The 18,323-nt window shown below is 40.2% G+C and overlaps 1 protein-coding gene across 6 annotated transcripts in view; it reads left to right on the plus strand.

The window, feature by feature from the left end:
• The window catches only part of cdhr2 (cadherin related family member 2), a 19,223-nt gene extending 1,364 nt beyond the window's left edge, over positions 1–17,859 (plus strand). For 3 of the 6 annotated variants that reach the window (XM_053429379.1, XM_053429380.1, XM_053429381.1), the window contains exons 2-33: positions 88–246; positions 1,662–1,747; positions 2,891–2,947; positions 3,037–3,096; positions 3,206–3,345; positions 3,449–3,499; positions 3,583–3,672; positions 3,865–3,954; positions 4,044–4,163; positions 4,661–4,807; positions 5,184–5,259; positions 5,352–5,461; positions 8,394–8,609; positions 8,688–8,837; positions 8,922–9,083; positions 9,166–9,227; positions 9,353–9,596; positions 10,478–10,717; positions 10,820–10,889; positions 10,976–11,560; positions 11,687–11,758; positions 12,999–13,048; positions 13,151–13,302; positions 13,985–14,081; positions 14,183–14,271; positions 14,355–14,426; positions 14,660–14,795; positions 15,521–15,642; positions 15,780–15,893; positions 16,070–16,141; positions 16,480–16,543; positions 16,629–17,859. In XM_053429379.1, coding sequence (XP_053285354.1) covers positions 2,893–2,947; positions 3,037–3,096; positions 3,206–3,345; positions 3,449–3,499; positions 3,583–3,672; positions 3,865–3,954; positions 4,044–4,163; positions 4,661–4,807; positions 5,184–5,259; positions 5,352–5,461; positions 8,394–8,609; positions 8,688–8,837; positions 8,922–9,083; positions 9,166–9,227; positions 9,353–9,596; positions 10,478–10,717; positions 10,820–10,889; positions 10,976–11,560; positions 11,687–11,758; positions 12,999–13,048; positions 13,151–13,302; positions 13,985–14,081; positions 14,183–14,271; positions 14,355–14,426; positions 14,660–14,795; positions 15,521–15,642; positions 15,780–15,893; positions 16,070–16,141; positions 16,480–16,543; positions 16,629–16,784 — 3,864 coding nt within the window. In that variant the 5' untranslated portion in view covers positions 88–246; positions 1,662–1,747; positions 2,891–2,892 and the 3' untranslated portion in view covers positions 16,785–17,859. The remainder of the gene's footprint in view (positions 1–87; positions 247–1,661; positions 1,748–2,890; positions 2,948–3,036; positions 3,097–3,205; positions 3,346–3,448; positions 3,500–3,582; positions 3,673–3,864; positions 3,955–4,043; positions 4,164–4,660; positions 4,808–5,183; positions 5,260–5,351; positions 5,462–8,393; positions 8,610–8,687; positions 8,838–8,921; positions 9,084–9,165; positions 9,228–9,352; positions 9,597–10,477; positions 10,718–10,819; positions 10,890–10,975; positions 11,561–11,686; positions 11,759–12,998; positions 13,049–13,150; positions 13,303–13,984; positions 14,082–14,182; positions 14,272–14,354; positions 14,427–14,659; positions 14,796–15,520; positions 15,643–15,779; positions 15,894–16,069; positions 16,142–16,479; positions 16,544–16,628) is intronic. The other 3 variants (XM_053429378.1, XM_053429382.1, XM_053429383.1) reach the window with 1 other exon arrangement.
• Positions 17,860–18,323: the final 464 nt, after the last annotated feature.

Below are 18,323 nucleotides of genomic sequence, written 5' to 3' on the forward strand. Positions count from 1 at the left end.
GTGTCGTTTGTGCAGATAGTGTGAAAATGACTCAGTTATGGCTGTTAACAGTGCTGTATTTACGTCTTTGCCTTATCATCCAATCAGACAACATCACAGTTTCCATTCAGGGCACAAGAAGACCCACCCCTTCCCGTGAGTGGACTGAAGTGGGAGGAGAGCGACTAGTGCCCAGCAGTTCATGTTGTTGTTCCTCCATTAATGTAAAATTCACAAGCAAAGCTGGATCTAAAACTCAACGAATCAGTAATTACGTTTAATCGATATTATGAATGATGTTATATCTGCTTGTGATGTGCTTGTTTTGCATAGTTTTTCACGTAAGAAAATGTGTACACAAAGAAAATTCCCCCAACAGCCCAAAATACAAATGGCTTCAGTCCAAAGGAAAATAATACAATTGTTGACTAGTTTCTCCACAAGGAGTAATATGGACATCACCTTTGTGAAGCGGAATGAGAAAGCGGAATGAGAAATTTTTATTACGTTATTTTTCGATCTGTCATTCTCTACAAAATCATGTTTCTTCTATTGCTAGCTTGTGTGGGTTACTTTTGTCACCTTGTCTATGTAAGACAACACCCTCAAATCATTCAATCATTTACATTACAGTCCGATTTTGTGCACTGGAATTGCTTTGGCATCGTTTTATTAAGCTCCACCCATCTATATTGGACATTCACTTTGAAGGGTCAGTAGTGGTTGAGCTGTATTTTGAATGTTGTTAGTTATAAACCAAAGTCTATAGGGATAAGATTAAGTACCAGATTCCAGGGATATCAGTCATCGATATCCAGAGGGAGTCCACTTGGATGCTAATTGTTTTATTGTTGTTCTAATTAGTTAATGCTAGTTATGCTACCATGCCGAACTAATATATTAAACATGGTAGTTGTCCTGTTAGCATAGTCACTGTGAGCATGTTAGCATGTTAGCATGCTTGTGTAACCATTTAGCTGTCACTGACTATTTAGTGGACATGTATATTTAAGGCTTTTATACTTTGTATATGTCTTAAAATGTCCCAACGGAAATAAATTCACTGGTTAGCGTTAAGTGGTTGAGTTTGTGCTTTTTCTGTGAGCTAAATGTCTGATAATGAATGAAGCCAATGGGCAGATTATATTTTGTGTAAGGCTCTTTAATTGGGGGGGGGGGGGGGGTCTCATTAGGGAGGTGCACAAATATGAACATGGCATTGGTCCAATGATTGCTTCTGATGAAGCACACTTTAGAAAGGCCGCATGGACACGTTGGTTTTCCTCAAATGAGGCAAATAGAATGTTGTTGTTGTTGCCATAGACAACAGAAGCAGCCTTTCAGACAAGAGGTCAGTTCACATGCTCCTGGGGCTCTGGTACGGACACTGGTGACCCAGTATGGCACGATGCCCTGAATCCCCAGTGGGCTGAGCAGACAATAAGTGGGAGAGGAGCTGGCTGAATTGGACTTATCTGTTAGTACTATCAGCAGCTATAATATGTCCATGTGCTAGGGCTAACAACAGGTGGATATTTTGCGAAGTTTATCAATTTAACTTTTTGCCCTTAGTAAGATGCTTTGGGGATTTTTGTTCAACAAGCGAGCACAAGGAGGAGGTGAAGTGTCAGGATTACTGCCAGCGCATTCGTGTATGTGTTAATCATTTATATTTACGACAGTGTGACGGTTATAACTGGGAGCAACAAGAGCCAAAGGTCTCATCCAGGCATCAGTAAAAGAGAAGTTTCCCTATGAACGTCTTCTGGTAAGTCTGACTGCTTTGTTTTATATTTGATTTATGCTTTTTGAGTGTTAGCGTGTTGCTTATAGAGTCTGCAAAGCTCTGTGAGGATCACAAAGAGAGCTAATGTACAATTTGCTGATATTGTAAGGACAGGGAATATATGTATCAATTAAAAACTGTACAACATAGGATACAGTTTGTATTGTGAGAGGAACAGATTCAAATCAAACAATTCTAAGAAGCGCAGAGCAAACAAAGTGATTATACCTCAGAAATTACAGCATTAAAAATCTGTTTATTCTCACATTTATTAAATACTGATCCTCAAAACATCAAAGCGTTCGGATTGCATTTGAAAAGCCTAAATGGCCTTAAGCCTTAAACATTCACACAAAGACTAAATCAAAATGATCATTTAATTTTTAAATGACGATTTAAATAAAATCAATGAATCTTTTATTCAAATTTTAATCTCCACCGAACCATCTATGTGAACCTCTAACCTTATCAGTGTTAAAGATTCGATCAGGGCGTAGAGCTGACACTGCTCTTCATTCCCTGTAAATAAAACTTTCCAACATATTATCCACTCAGTGACGTCACATCATAGCTATGATGCTAATAATCTGGGTGTTGTCAAAAGGGCAATATACTGTTAAATTTCAACCCACAGAAATGACGGCGTTTGATTCCTGTAATTGTTATATATCTGTTTGCATCTTACTTCCTAAAATGCTTTTAATGTTGTGAGTGTTATTTCCAGAGGATTTGGTATGAGAAAGGGTTGAAAGCCTCATATTTGAGAGGTTCAATTCTAAGCTATTGACTGTATTGGTCTCTCAGTTACCCACTTGAGGTGGACTGAAATGTCTTCCAAATTATAGGATCAAATTTTTGTCCAGCTATTTCTTGTTGCCAGTGCATGGATCTTCCTGACTTTGGTCTTCGTCTCACTTTTCATCTTACGCTACCAGCTGGGTGACATGGTTCAGTTTTAGATGTACTATCATTTTTCATGTCTCACAACATATTTTTAGTTGACATCTTGCTATGATTAAATATGCACAAGTAATAATTTCCAATTAAACAGCAATATGGTCACTGTCGTTGTGGTCACTATCTAACTCTTTTGCTTATAAGATTTATTTTTCGGTTCATTTTCAGTCATGGAGGGGATCCTAGGAAGTATTCTGCTGTTGAGCCTTATCAGCTTAACATATGGTGACTGTTCAGTTATGTTCTTTTTTTACATTTTCATCATTATGTATCTATTTACATCTCTACCTAACACTCATATACCGTTTCTGCAGCTAATACCAGTCCTACAATCCAGGAGACGACTTACCATTTGTGTGAAGACATCCCGCCAGGTACAGTGTGTGGGAAATATTGAGAACTGCCTTTATTTCAGTTTTGTGATATCATGCCTCCCAAAATACTGCCCATCTTTATATGTTCAAGTACTGTTTTTTTCTAAAGGTGGCGAAGCGTTTATTATACATGCAACAGACGCGGAAGATGATGTCCTGACTTATTCACTCATTGGGCCCAATGCTAGATACTTCAGCGTCGGCAAACACGATGGGACTGTAACAGTCGCAAATCCGCTAAATATCCCGGTATAGAAGGAGATATCCGTCAGTCATCAACAACATCATTTTATTTTGTGTGTATGGGTTTTGTCAATTTCCTATATTTGTCTTTGAATTTACTTTGTTTTAGGATTCTTTCCAAATGCGTCTTGGAGTTGAGGTCTCTGATGGTCCAAATACTGTAAGTGACATTAGTTTTAATCATCTGTTTCATATTGGTTTTGTTCATTGTATTCAACGATTGCATCTTGCTTTGTCTAACAGACACCAAAAGAGTTAATTCTAATATTTAAAGAGGCCAACAACAACCCACCAATATTCCAGGAGGGGTCATATGATAAAGTGATTGCAGAAGTAAGTCAAACCTCTGTGTCAATAGTTCTCTTAACCTTTTTAATTACTCAGTTTTTCTATAAAAAAAAATATATGTAAACATTATAACAATCCATCTTGATGTAAAAGTTAGCTTTCACTTAATGCTGAGAGACATGCCTGTTTTGAATAGAATTAGTTCCTTCTTGTTTCTATCCCTCTCTATTTCCTCAGAATACCGCTGTAGGCGCAACTTTGTTTAAGGTGAAGGCCGTTGATGAAGATACTGGAACTGCTGGTGTTATTAATTACAGCATCGATCAAGTGAGCTTCCTCAATAAATTTGTTTATTGATATCATATTCTGATGATCCATAAATATAAGGAAAGTTTCAAGTGCTCTTTGCTTTCTAGGTTACTCCAAATGAAGGATCAAGTGTGTTCAGCATCGATGCAGCTGGTAACGTCAAATTAGCAGAAAGTCTGAATTATGCTTCACTAAGCAGTTTCTACCGTCTTAGGATCAATGCAACAGTAAGTATCGTGCTTATACCGCTGAGTTTGGATTTGGTTCTATATATTGAGTCTTTATGCCAAGCTAAGCTAACCATCTTCTGACTGTAACGTCAGACTACACAGAAATATATCAGAGAGTGTCATCAAGCTTCTCATGATACTGTGCAACAAATGTAACTTGGGAAATTGTAGATTCCTATATAGGGAACAGTTCTTATGTTCAATATTATGTATTAATGATATTATCTATCTATCAGTCTGGAGAGCATACTGAGTTATGAGTTGTGTTTGTTATTTATACTCTGTGCTTCGGTCATGCCTCCATGCTGTCACAATGGAATTCTCAGTTTTTCACCATCATGCTTATTAGTAATGCCATCTATTATCCTGTGAGTGATCTGTTATTTAACTAATAATAATAAGCAATCAATGATCTATTGTATTGAATAGAAGCTTCTATTATATGTAGCCTAAATTTTTTTTGAGTTTCAATACCTTTGTGTGTTTCATTTCAGGATGGTGGGGGCAAGTGTCATTATGCCCAAATAAACTATTTCTCCAGTGTTGTTTATTCCTTCATTACGGTGGAGGACGTCGCAGATCTCGACCCTAAGTTCCTCGGTGTTCCCTATCTAGGGAGAGTTGAGGAGAACTCTCTGGTGGTGAGTGCGGAGGAATTTAATTCTGGGTAGATACAGGGTGAATAGTTTTATTGCCATTATTTCATTCAGTGCATTTCACCATTCACCTAAAAAGGAAACTAAGCTGCAGCAATATGGAGAATGGGGAAAGTGATGTGTTTTCTGAACATTAGAGCATATCAACCTTTTCAAGTAACAACACAATTATTAACCTGAATATGAGTGTAATATGTCTCCTTTAATGTAAGATCTTTTTATTTTCCGCTGCAAATCATGGTGTGATATGACACAAAGCCTCCATATTGTGTGTTCCATAAGCAGTTTATAGTTTGTGAGTAAATAAGAGACTTTCAGCTGCTTAAAGTTTCAGAAGACCTTTTTTCTTTTTCTTTGACAGGACAAATTTGTGTTTAAAGTGATCGCCTTAGACCAAGACATTGGAATTAATGATGTGATCAACTACAGCATTGAAAGTAAGCTTCAACAACCTGCACAAATTAAAACAGTGTGTTGTGTGCAGTGAGCGAGAGCACGTGATAAGTGGTTTGTCTTTCTTGTTTGACAGATTCGACAGCAGCTGGCCTGTTTAAAATCTCAAAAGACGAGGGCATCATTTCTGTGATGTCACCAATTGACAGAGAACTTGTTGGGGATACTGTTACCCTGACTGTAAAGGTACTGTAAATAAGTGAAGTAATAGTAATGAGTGTATTTTGAGTTCTTTGGGTTAAAAAAAAAACGTTGATTTAACATTCTTGTACCATAATTGAAGGAATAGTTCAACATTATGGATAATACATTTATTCTAGTTTCATGCTTGATTTGATGAAGGGATCGAAACCACTCTCATTCCAGTAAACTAAACATGAAGCTAACAGACAATTAGCCTTCAAATCCACCAATCCCAAGCCTGTGCTCATGCTAACCTGGAGACGCTGTGTTTTCCTGTTTGTATGGATTGAGGAAATGAGATACACCATGTTAATGAGTTACCATTTGACGTGGTGGCAGAGCTTCTTATCTGACTTTTTGAAAGGAAGTGACTGTGCATATTTCCCCAAAGTTCAAATCAAGATAAAATGTTAAAGCTGCAGATGGGAGAAAAAAAGAATGTGAAAATTTACAATGTACAACTCTGAGGCGCCACTTTTCCACTTTAAAACTGTCTCCAAAGACCCTACTTGCACTAACCACATCAATAGAAAAGTACTGCCTGGGGATTTCACAGCAACGCAGCCGGTGCAGCAGCTACGTGTGTATTTATTGCTAAACACTCTACTCTAGTATGAGGCTAGTTAGGTGAAATATCTAAAGGTAATTTCCGTCCGCTTGAAGATCATGTGAGACAACATGGACATTGTTGACATGGTGGATGAGCACATGGGGATGAAGAAAGGGTCAAAAGGAAATTAATTCTGCACACCAGAGCCGAGGGTGTGATGGCAAAGAACTCAAGGAGTGACGCTGAGTGAGGGGGTGACATCTTGACAAGGCTTCGCGGCTTTGTCATCCCCTCTGCGTGGTTCCTCATGAGAGAGGAGGAGGTGAGGAGGCAGAAAAGTCATTTGTGAAGAAGGTGCCGTCTTTGCTCGAGGAACCTAAGTTAAAATAATTTAATTTAAGGACAGAAGCCGGGTCTCCTCTCAATCATACACACAACACAACCGTCTCAAGAATGGTGTCTGTCTAATCTCACAGAAAACAAAACATGATTTTATGCAAATATTTGTTGAGGTTGAGTCCTTTTTTTCACTTCAAATTTATGTGTGGAAGTACAAAAATCTGTGAAATGAAGCAAAAACAGTAAATAAAACCCACAGCATGATATACAGTGCCTTGCATAAGTATTCACCCCCTTTGGACTTTTCTACATTTTGTCATGGTATAACCACAGATTAAAATTTATTTCATCGTGAGTTTATGTAATGGACCAACACAAAATAGTGCATCATTTGGAAGTGGGGGGAAATATTACATGGATTTCACAATTATTTACAAATAAAAATCTGAAAAGTGTTGAGTGCATATGTATTCACCCCCTTTACTGTGAAACCCCTAACAAAGATCTGGTGCGACCAATTGCATTCACAAGTCACATTTGCAAGTCACATAATTAGTAAATAGGGTCCACCTGTCTGCAATTTAATCTCAGTATAAATACACATGTTCTGTGACGGACTCAGAGTTTGTTGGAGATCATTACTGAACAAACAGCATCATGAAGACCAAGGAGCTCACCAAACAGGTCAGGGATAAAGTTGTGGAGAAATATGGAGCAGGGTTAGGTTATAAAAAAATATCCAGAGCTTTGAACATCTCTCTGAGCACCATAAAATCCATCATAAGAAAATGGAAAGAATATGGCACAACCGCAAACCTACCAAGAGGAGGCCGTCCACCCAAACTGAAGAGTCGGACAAGGAGAAAATTAATCAGAGAAGCAACCAGGAGGCCCATGGTTACTCTGGAGGAGTTGCAGAGATCCACAGCTGAGGTGGGAGAATCTGTCCACAGGACAACTATTAGTCGTCTACTCCACAAATCTGGCCTTTATGGAAGAGTGGCAAGAAGAAAGCCATTGTTGAAAGGGATCCATAAAAAATCCCGTTTGGAGTTTGCCAGAAGCCATGTGGGAGACACAGCAAACATGTGGAAGAAGGTGCTCTGGTCAGATGAGACCAAAATTGAACTTTTTGGCCTCAATGCAAAACGCTATGTGTGGCGAAAACCCAACACTGCCCATCACCCTGAGCACACCATCCCAACAGTGAAACATGGTGGTGGTAGCATCATGCTGTGGGGATGCTTCTCTTCAGCAGGTACAGGGAAACTGGTCAGAATAGAAGGAAAGATGGATGGAGCCAAATACAGGGAAATCCTTGAAGAAAATCTGATGCAGTCTGCAAAAGACTTGAGACTGGGGCGGAGGTTCATCTTCCAGCAGGACAATGACCCTAAACATACAGCCAGAGCTACAAAGGAATGGTTTGGATTAAAGAATGTTAATGTCTTAAAATGGCCCAGTCAAAGCCCAGACCTCAATCCAATAGAGAATCTATGGCAAGACTTGAAGATTGTGGTTCACAGACGGTCTCCATCCAATCTGACTGAGCTTCATCTTTTTTGCCAAGAAGAATGGACAAACCTTTCCATCTCTAGATGTGCAAAGCTGGTAGAGACATACCCCAAAAGACTTGCAGCTGTAATTGCAGCGAAATGGGGTTCTACCAAGTATTGACACAGGGGGGTGAATACTTATGCACCCAACAGATGTCAACTTTTTTGTTCTCATTATTGTTTGTGTCACAATAAAATTTATTTTGCACCTCCAAAGTACTATGCATGTTTTGTTGATCAAACGGGAAAAAGTTTATTTAAGTCTATTTGAATTCCAGTTAGTAACAGTACATAATGGGAAAAAGTCCAAGGGGGGTGAATACTTATGCAAGGCACTGTATATGAAAATTACACACATGTTGAACCTATGGTTTAGCCGAAAATAATGACACAAATGTTTACGAGTCTTTTTGAGTTGAGAATCTTGTGTATTTGAAAAAAATTATGTTAAGTTGAAAAAGTTAAAAGATTCTTCTCTGTTATGTTTTAGGCCACCGAGTCTAATCCAAACATCCATGGGACACTAGCCAGCACCACAGCAGATGTACTGATCAGCATCATTGACGTCAATGACAACGAGCCTGCGTTTTATAAATGTGACGGCTCAAGAGACTCCTGTGTACCAGCAAGCCACTTCACAGGAGAGGTCCTTGAACACGCACTGGGGGCCATATCCATCAACATGACGGTCAAAGACCCCGATAAGGTAAGAAATTATGACATTTAATACTTAAAGAGTCATATTCATGATGGAGCATGAATAATCCCTGTTGGATTTTCACAGATTTCTCGCACTAAACTAATTCTGGAGGGAAATGACAAGGACGTGTTCTCTGTGGAACCTCAATTTACGTCGTCAGATAGTATCGTTCAGCTGCTGGTCAAGCAGCCCAAACTGCTGGACTTTGAAGAGATACAGCAAATAGTTCTGCAGGTATGAGTTGAAAACAGGCTGTGACATGTTATTTTTCATTTGGTTATCTAAGGTGCTAATGTGTTGCTCTCACCATGTGTACAGGTGGTTGCCATAGATGAAGATAAACCAACCTTCAGCACCACTGCTACAGTTACTATTTCCATCAAGGACGCCAATGACAACAGCCCCACGTTCCCACATGACACATATAAGCTGAATGTGTCTGAGCACTCTCCTGATGGGACGATAGTGGCCAAGATCACTGTACGAGTTAACCTTATCTTATTTTTCTTACCCAGACAGTGTTAGAAACTCTCAGATAAGCTCATATTGTTTTTTTCCCCAGGCAGAGGATCCTGACACAATGGACCAGGGCAACATCACCTACAGACTTCTTCCAGAAAGCATGTATGTCTACACTCAAACCAAACTACATTTTATTGTGTAGTTGAGCGCAGCCTTGGTCTGCATTTTTTGTTTTCATGCTCCCTGACAACATCACTGAGTGCATCCGTCTGTATCTGTGTTGCCAGACGACTGTACTTTGACGTGAAGCCACAAACGGGCTCAATTTATGTGAAAAACATGACTCTGTTGGATCGAGAGGTCCGATCTCTGTATTCAGCGACTCTGGAGGCCATAGACACAGGCGGGAAGCCCGGCAACACAGTGCTGGAGATCACTGTGACCGATATCAATGACCAGAAGCCAGTCTTCAACAGAGAATCCTACCTGGCGTTTGTGGAGGAGGGGGGAAAGCTTGAAGTTAAGATCGAGGTAACAGTGACAGAATGATAAGAATTATAACACAACAGTTAACAGCAATCAAGTTTTTTTTCCACTTAATAGTACCAGAAAGTGCATTTTTTAACATTTTCATTGATTTCTCAGAGAATAATTCTTAGATCTTGATATAAATATATACATGAGTGTGTGTAATGTGGTGGAGATACAAGTAAAAATCTTGATGTATTGAATTTAAATATTGTTTCACAAGGGGACTAGTTAACAATGGGGATGTTTTTCATTATTTGTGCTATTTGTGATCGACATGAGTGATGGACTCAGTTCATGTATCAACAGCTTTGGGAGGACCAAAGTGACTGACTGGGCTTATGTATGAATGCTCGTGCAACATGTTGAAAACTGGCTTGAGTCCTGTTCTAGTGTGTGCCAGGCCTCACTACTGGAGTGATGCTTGCGAGCTTGTTCAGACAGTCAACTCAAACGGCCTCACTCTCTGATATTGTCTGTCATACAAATCCTCTCAATTTGGCGGCCTATTTAAACTGCAAAGATTTCCTATTCATCCCTTTGCTTGTGGATGCCTCTTCTGCATTGCGTCAGTACCACTGCCTTGTTGAGTCAGCTCCCCCTTTACCCCAGAAGCCACCTGCAGGCTCCAACAGACGAGTTCAAGATTGAAGCTTATCAGTATATCACAGTATTCATATACAGACACCAAGAGGATTGAATGGTATCATGGATGCAAAAGAATGGCCATAGTTTTGGATTTAGTGGTTTCAAGTCACATACAATTGTTTTTTTTTAGGGTGTCCACATGTTTCCAGGAATGTAGTTTACATTACAGTAGTAGTAACATTACATAAAGCATATTGTTTCCTAACAGTTTTCTCTAATGTGTCTCATTCGGAAAGGCGACTGATGCCGATGACTCTGATACAGAAAACAGCCAAATCGTGTATGGAATTATGCAGAGCAGGTTCAGTGACAACTTCACCATCAACCCAAACACTGGCGTGTTGACAAACAGAGGCGAGCTGGATCGAGAGGACCTGGACCCGAAGCTGAATGGGAGGATCGAACTCAACGTAACTGCTACTGACAAAGGAACTCCCCCATTGTCCTCTGTGGTCCCAGTTATCATCAATGTAGAGGTGAGACTTCAGAACTTCATACTAGACTCTGGTGCTGTGATGCTACTGATGCTGCCACTCCCTGGTAAAGATGAAAACTGAAACCATCTTCTTTTCCTGCAGGATATCAATGATAATGTTCCGCTGTTTGAGGCCTCGTCTTATAATTTCTCTGTTAAAGAAGGAGAAAGAGGTGAGTGTTAAAGTTAGCAAATGGATTTCAGGTGTTCCGAATTGTGTGACTAGATTTAATTTTGTATTTCTTTCCGTTAAAATCAGGTGCATACGTGGGCTCTGTCTATGCTGAGGATTTGGACCAAACGACAGACTTCAATCGCATTTCTTTCAGCATAATCGAAGGAAGCTTCGGCAGCTTCATCATTCGCACCTTTGCAGACGAGAGGGGCTACAGGGGGAACATCACTGTGGACCCGGACATTGAATTGGACTACGAGAGCACCCGGAAGCAATTCAGACTGAGGGTCGAGGCAATAGATCTTGAGCAAAAGACAGCTGTGACGACGGTGGAGGTGTACGTGCTGGACGTGAACGACGAGAGGCCTGAGTTCACGCCGACGGGGCCTGTGACGGTGAAGGAGAACACCACTGTCAGTGGAGCCATTGGGAGTTTCACTGGCCAGGACAAAGACGGAAATCACTCACTGGTTTATGAACTGGAATCCATCAAATGCAGATGCAACGGCTCTCTGATACCCTGCAACTGGTTTATCCTCGATCCAACGGGGGAAGTGAGACTGAACCTGTCGTACACAGTGGACTATGAACAGTGTGACCAGGCGGTGATCGAGGCCCTGGTGGTGGACGAGTTCACAGAGAAGGGGGAAAACAACAGTGTTACAACAGGTCAGAACTGGGTTGTACAGCGATAACGAAAGATAATCAAATCAAAGCAGTAAAAGCATAGTAAAGGCATAAAATCATCAAACACACACACTCTGTTCACCAATGTTTTATTTTAATCTTTTTCAGGAGAGCTGGTGATCAACATCGTAGACATCAACGACAACGCTCCTGAATTCATTCCCTCAGATTCTGTATTTGGTTTGTAGTTATTTTACACTTGTGACAACTTAAAAAGGAATTCTGGTATTTTTCAACCTGGGTGCTATGTTTATAAATGTGGGTGCTGTCGTGTTTGTGTGAATAATCTTCACAAAGACTGTTAACCGAGCATGGCCTGCCGGTCTGTGTCCCTACAATAACATTCCGCCAGGTACAAACATACATTCTTTCAGGTCCTATCGACTACAATATGTTTCATGCCTCTGGCTGAGGAGGAAGAGCAGTCTTCCTATAACCAGAAGGTCTCAAATTAACCCTCATAGAAAAAGTGCTGCACATAGATATACTGCATACTGAATGGGTGAATTGCAGTAACCTGTACTGTAAATTGCTTTGAGTGGTAAATCAGGACTAGAAAAACGATATATAAATACAGACCATTTACTATATAATATATAATATTCAAACATATTATGTACAAAAATACCACATCTACCCTTTTTAGAGAACATAAGGTAGACTTCCTTTGTCTCGTCAGACCTCAGGGTATTATTCATCCCCTTCTTTTTAAAGATGTGGTCCTTTCTAAATTCTGTAAGTAGGAACTATCCATGACACAATCCACACAGATGTTGGCGCTCCCCATCAGCTCTTCTTCAGCAGACATGCTCAATGAAGAACAAGATAAACGATGAACTTTCCCAGCTGGTTGACCATCCCGAGAAAGCTCCTCAACTCACTAACATTTGTGGGCTCTTTCATTTTCATGATGGCCTCAGTCTTCCTTGGGTCAGGGCAAACACACTTGTCCACATTCAGGGTGATGCCTGATCTTTCCTGTCTTTAGCCATCATGCACTGGAACGGTTCAAGTGCTTAGGCAAGTCAGTTGGGAGGACGATCAAATTGGAACTGGCCGAAGTGGGTAATAAATGTGGTGTACCTGGCTGATTCTTCTGTAAGACAGACGCACCTTTTTGCCATCTTGCTTGGGCATGACCACCATTCCAGCACACCGGTTAGTTGGTCCAACCACACAGCTTCTGACCCCCAATTATTATCTTAGCCAAGATATCTATTTGAGCCTTTAATTAGAGCTGAAAAGCTCTTGTAGAGGACATTTCATAGACTTTTGCAGTTGCCCCACTAGATTACATTGTAGCCAGCGGATGTGATCTATCGAACCGAGAGTCATTTATGTACACACCCACAATTATAAACAAAGCTATCCTTTAACTGGGGACTGTCTGTTCTAATACCCCTTCCTTTCCCCTCTTTAGTTGTGGTGTCTGAAAGTGCCAGTAAAGGGACGTCAGTTGCAGGAGTCACTGTGAGTATGAAAGGGATAAAATAACTTATGTGATTTCAGCTTGTTATAACATATGTAAAATGACCTCCAAGCATTCCTGCTTGTATCTCACACTGCTCTCAGGCTATAGATGGTGACTCTGGAGTTAACAGGCAGATTGACTTTAAAGTAACAGCAGTCCAGTTCGAAGACACCAACAATCTCACAACTAACATGAGATTGCTGTTTGAGGCCGTCACCACACAGCAGAAGGATATTTATGTTGGGATTATTCAGTGAGTAAACAATAATCCATCAGCATCATACAAGTTAGTACAAATCACTCAGCGCTCAACATGTACTGTATGTGGATGCTCTCACAACTTTTGGTGCATGTGTGTGAGTCAGTGTTTGGGTGTGTGTGTGTTTGGGTTGCATTTGAAGAGACTGTTAATATCGATAGTTGAAGAGTCAGTTAAAAAACTATACAGTGATGGATTTTCCCCATAAGACACATGAAAAAGTCACTACAAAGAGATTCAGAAAGTATTCTTTTTGATTTTTTTTACATTTGAAGAAGTGGTCACCAGTTAATTTGAATTTCATTGTACTTGGCTGCAATGTTGTTTACCCCTGAAACTCCTGAAGTGTTTTGTGGACTCAGACACTTTACCCACCCCTCCATCTGCACAGTGGTCAGTAGATAATGCGTGAATTATCATTTTTGGGTGAACTCTCCCTTTAACATTAAAATTTACAACAGAAACAAAACAGCCAGAGGTGACACAAACAGTGAGATACAAAACAAGACACCAACAGAAACAGAATTTTATAGCTGAAAAAGTCCCTTAACCATAATAAAGTGAAACAACAAAAAACAACCCACATAAAGACAGAAAACAACAATAAAGAAGGCACACACAGGCCTTTACCTGTCTGTACTCTGTCCACTCTTATGTATTCTTCAACTTTCCACAGAACTACTGAGGGACTGGAAATGTCACTGAAGGGGAAATATTTAGTAACGGTGACTGCAACTGATACTGGTGGCATGTCCAGCAACACCGTACTGGAGGTGAGGGAATGAAATTAAATGAGGCTTTTGCTTGTCTGTCTTTGTAAACACCAGAGTGACAAAAACTGCAGCCTGTATTTATACTGTTTGTTATATTGCAGATTTTCTCAGTTGATGAATCGTATAAAGTCGAACTTCAGTTTACAAGAACCGTAGAGCAAGTTGAACAGGATCGCGATAAAATCATCAGGTAAACATATTCTTCTGAGGATGGAGAACTTAATACTGTTCCCATTAATGGCTGAGTGTTTTCTCTGATCTCTCCATGTCCAGGTCTCTCACTACTGCCACCAATGCTGCTGTTGAAGTTGTCTTAATCAGGCCTGAAACTGAAGACACATCCAGGCAAGTTCTAGGCTAACTTCACATCACTTTATATCAGAATACAGTCATAAAACACTGGCTGTTGTCGACAGAAACTCTACTTGTCGACATTCAGTTTTTGTCCACTAGGTGGGGCAAGTCTGCCTGAAAACAGTCATATCATGGGGGATCCCTTATTTGATGTTGGTAGTTGATGATAAGGATTTTAGATTTGTAAACCTAAGTGCAGTCTTTTAAGTGTTTTGTCCTCTCAGAGCTTCACCTATCACTGTGATGGTGGCGTATTTCGTCTACTCCAACGGGACAGCTCTCACCTCCAATGAAGTGGAGAGGATGGTCTCTGGTCCTGAGCATTATCCTGTACTGGCTGACCTTGGCCTCAGATACATTGTAAGTAATCATTTTAATTATCGTTATTATTAACAAATTAAATACAATTTCTGTGAGCTCGTTATACTCTCTTGGAGGTACACTCTGAAAAATAAAACCATCAGTAGGTTGTAAAATCTGAACTAGATGAAAGCACACCTACACAAATGTGTCTTTAAGTTAGATTTAAAAGAGGATAAGGACTTTGACTCAGGGAGATCTTTCCAAAAGAGTGGGAGCCCTGACAGAAAAGGCCCGGTCACCTCTGGGTCTTCACTAAGGACGTCGGGTTACAACAGGGCATATGTGGTATCAAAAGATCTGAAATGTCAAGGCTCCAGTTTGAGCGTTTTTTAGAGATCTGATGATAGACAACCTTCTCTCTCTGTTATATAAAAGTTTTACCCATTCATAAAAATGTCCACTGCACCCTTTCAAAAGCTTCCTCTGTATCTAACGACAAGAAACTTGTCTCTGGAACCTGTAGATGAAATAAACCTGTACAACTGAATTCTGACTATATCTTAATATATTAGAAAAAATAATCAAAAGTTATGGACTTATTGCAGAACTCCAAGATTATTCACAAATAAAGATGAAACAATGATAATTATAGTATGGTATAGTTTTTATCCTATTATGTTTGAAGTGATATAATGTTAGATCTGACAGTGGGAGGTGTATTAAAACCTCATAGGTCTACAGTCAACAATATAATAAAGACCGATTTCTTCCTTGTGTTTCAGGGGCAGCCTCCTACGACCGTAGTAGCAGTAGATACTGTGAAGTACGTTCTGTTCGGGATGGTGGGAGGCCTCATCATCGTGCTGGGGATCCTCACCACCTCTCTCATGTGCACCCGCAGAAAGTAAGAAACAAGGGAATAAAGTTAGGGATGGGCCAAAAACATGCTGTCTGTCCCGGCAAAGACCAATGTCCCATAGTTTTAAAAGTATTGTGAGAGGTTTGGTGTCAGTTGACGTATGCGCTCGGTTCATATTACAGCTACGGGAGGAAGCTGAAGGCCGCTAAAGCTATGAATTCTGCGTCCATGATGACGTCTGACAACCAGAAGGGTGGCGCTGTGGTGCCTGGAACCAACAAGTACACCATGGAGGGGTGAGGAGACAACAGCATCTCAATAACAAAGGAATATGAACAATGAACAACAATGATCAATAGGAAATATGAGTTACCTCAGATCCTTTTTATATTACTTAGCTCTGGGGGAGGGGTGTCTGTGAAAAGTGCTTTACAAATGACATCTGATTGATTGATCGACTCTTCCCTGACAGAGCCAATCCAGTTCTCAACCTCCACATGGTCCTGGACTTGGACGAGGAGAGCTCAGATGTGGACAAAGTCAGGTAAGGATGACCCTCTTGACCGCCGTGCTCATCTCCATCTACTGATGGTAGTTATTTACGTGGAGACCTCGGTTTGACAAGGCGGTGGCCCACAGTGACACGCAGCCTCTCTCTCGGCTCTCTGGTTAGTTACTAGGACGGTTTCCAGGAGAACATTTTGTCACAGTCTGCTCACGGCAGCATGTTGTGGCACAGAGCTGGTTCCAGCTCCAACAGTGTCATGTGACCTGAATCTAAACCAAACACCTCTACAATGATTTGAGAAAAGAAACATTGTCTTTAGGAAATGACTGAGTCTGAGTTCTAGGAATAATTTGATATTTCTTTTTTCACTTAAGTCTCAATTCCCTCGACCTCACTGAAGACATGGGCCTTCCTGGAAATCATATAAAAACAAACATGGTGAGATAACATCTTAAATTTGTTAGAACCTTTTATTAAACAAATTGTGTTCTTATAATATGAATTGTTTCCTGCTCCTCATCAGCTGATGATCGAGGAGGAAGAGGAGGAGGAGGAGGAGTACAGCGGACCACCAGAGTACATTGAGCCTCTGGGTGCAGCGCTGGCCCAGCGGGGCCAGAAGAGAGACCAACCTCATGTGGGTTACAGTAACCCGGTCTTCAGCACCACAGATCTGTGATGGAGAGAATGAAGAGAGAGGCACCAAGCTCAGGCTTCAGATGGACACATGTTGCTTCTCTGACTAGATCGACCAAATAACTAATCAAACAAATAGAGCCTCGTCTTGTGCCTGGCCAAACAGAAATTTCCTTGCTGGTTGTCGTTTTCCTATCTTGCGCCGCGTTTAAATAGTAAATGCAATTGCACCATGTTGTTAGATCTTTGAAATAGAGCATTTAGTTTTGCATTAAGAGCTTATCTTTATATGATTTTGTGTTCTGACCAATAAGGGAAATCATGTCTCACTATGGAAACAATACAATGGACACCATTTTACTATCCTATACTCTACTCTCTTTTTTCCTAAACAATATTGAGTATTACAACTTTCATATCATTCTGTTTTAGATTAAATTGAAAAACTTATAGCAGAGAAGAGAAAGAAAACCAAATCAGCCTTCCAGAATCTCGAATACAACAACATTAACAATGATAATAATAATAATAACCAAATGAAGATGATCGTGTAAAGAAAACCCATGAGAGCAAAAAAAAATTGTGAGAAAATAAAATATTAGCTCAATGTTGGAGGGATATATATGTGTCAATAATTGAAATAGACCTTGACAGAAAAACTTACTCCTGATCTGGACAGAGAGAATCCAGAAAAAATCAACAGAAAAAAAACAAAACCATTATTTGTTGCACACATACGTTTATTTTGTTCGTATATTAAGCGATGGATTAAAAATTGTTCGGTTTGCTTTGAAACTAACTGTATTATAAGATATGCCAACACATTGTTATTTAATTTTTTTGTCACAGCTGATGCTCCCAGAAAGAAAATCAAACAAGAGGTACACATAAGAATCTAACATCATGTATGAATGAAATCCTGCTTGTCAGCCTCAAGGTTTGACCTCAGGAACGTTCTGTTAAAAGAGTTTTATCTGGGTTCAAGACACTTGTTGCAGAAATGAAACCTCATGCAGTGACACTTAGTGACGTCAAGCAGCAGATTGAACGGATAATTTCACTGACATCTAAATGAATGTATTACAAGTGCAATCTGTGAATAAAAGCATTTTCTTCCAGTGTGGATTTCAGCCCACTAATGTATGAACACCATCATCACTGACACTGTAACATCCTCTGAATCAAAAACACAGTTTCATCACAAAATTTACAACTGAATCACTCGCCATGGCGCTAAAATACAGTCAAGTGGTAATAACATGAGTCATTGCTTTTCCAAAATGATCCTGATTGTGCTCGTCACCAGTACAATTCTATGCTTCGTTCATAATAAAAACAAGCCATTGTGCCGAATCTAAAAGCGGAATATAAGTCCTACAAAAAGCCAGCGCTGATGAAAGGGACTACTCTCACACACAAAGCAACATTTTGAGAAATTCAAATATCCACATGTCTGAAATCAAACGACCCAGAGAACATGCTGACGGAGCAGGAGGTCATCAATCACAATCATAAGCTGCCTCTCTGAAGTCGTCTCTGCCTCTGTCGACGCTGTTCAGCTCTGAGCTTGTTGGCAACCAGG

Source organism: Pleuronectes platessa, chromosome 8 (genome assembly GCF_947347685.1).
Source record: "Pleuronectes platessa chromosome 8, fPlePla1.1, whole genome shotgun sequence".
NCBI classification, from domain to species: Eukaryota; Metazoa; Chordata; class Actinopteri; order Pleuronectiformes; family Pleuronectidae; genus Pleuronectes; species Pleuronectes platessa.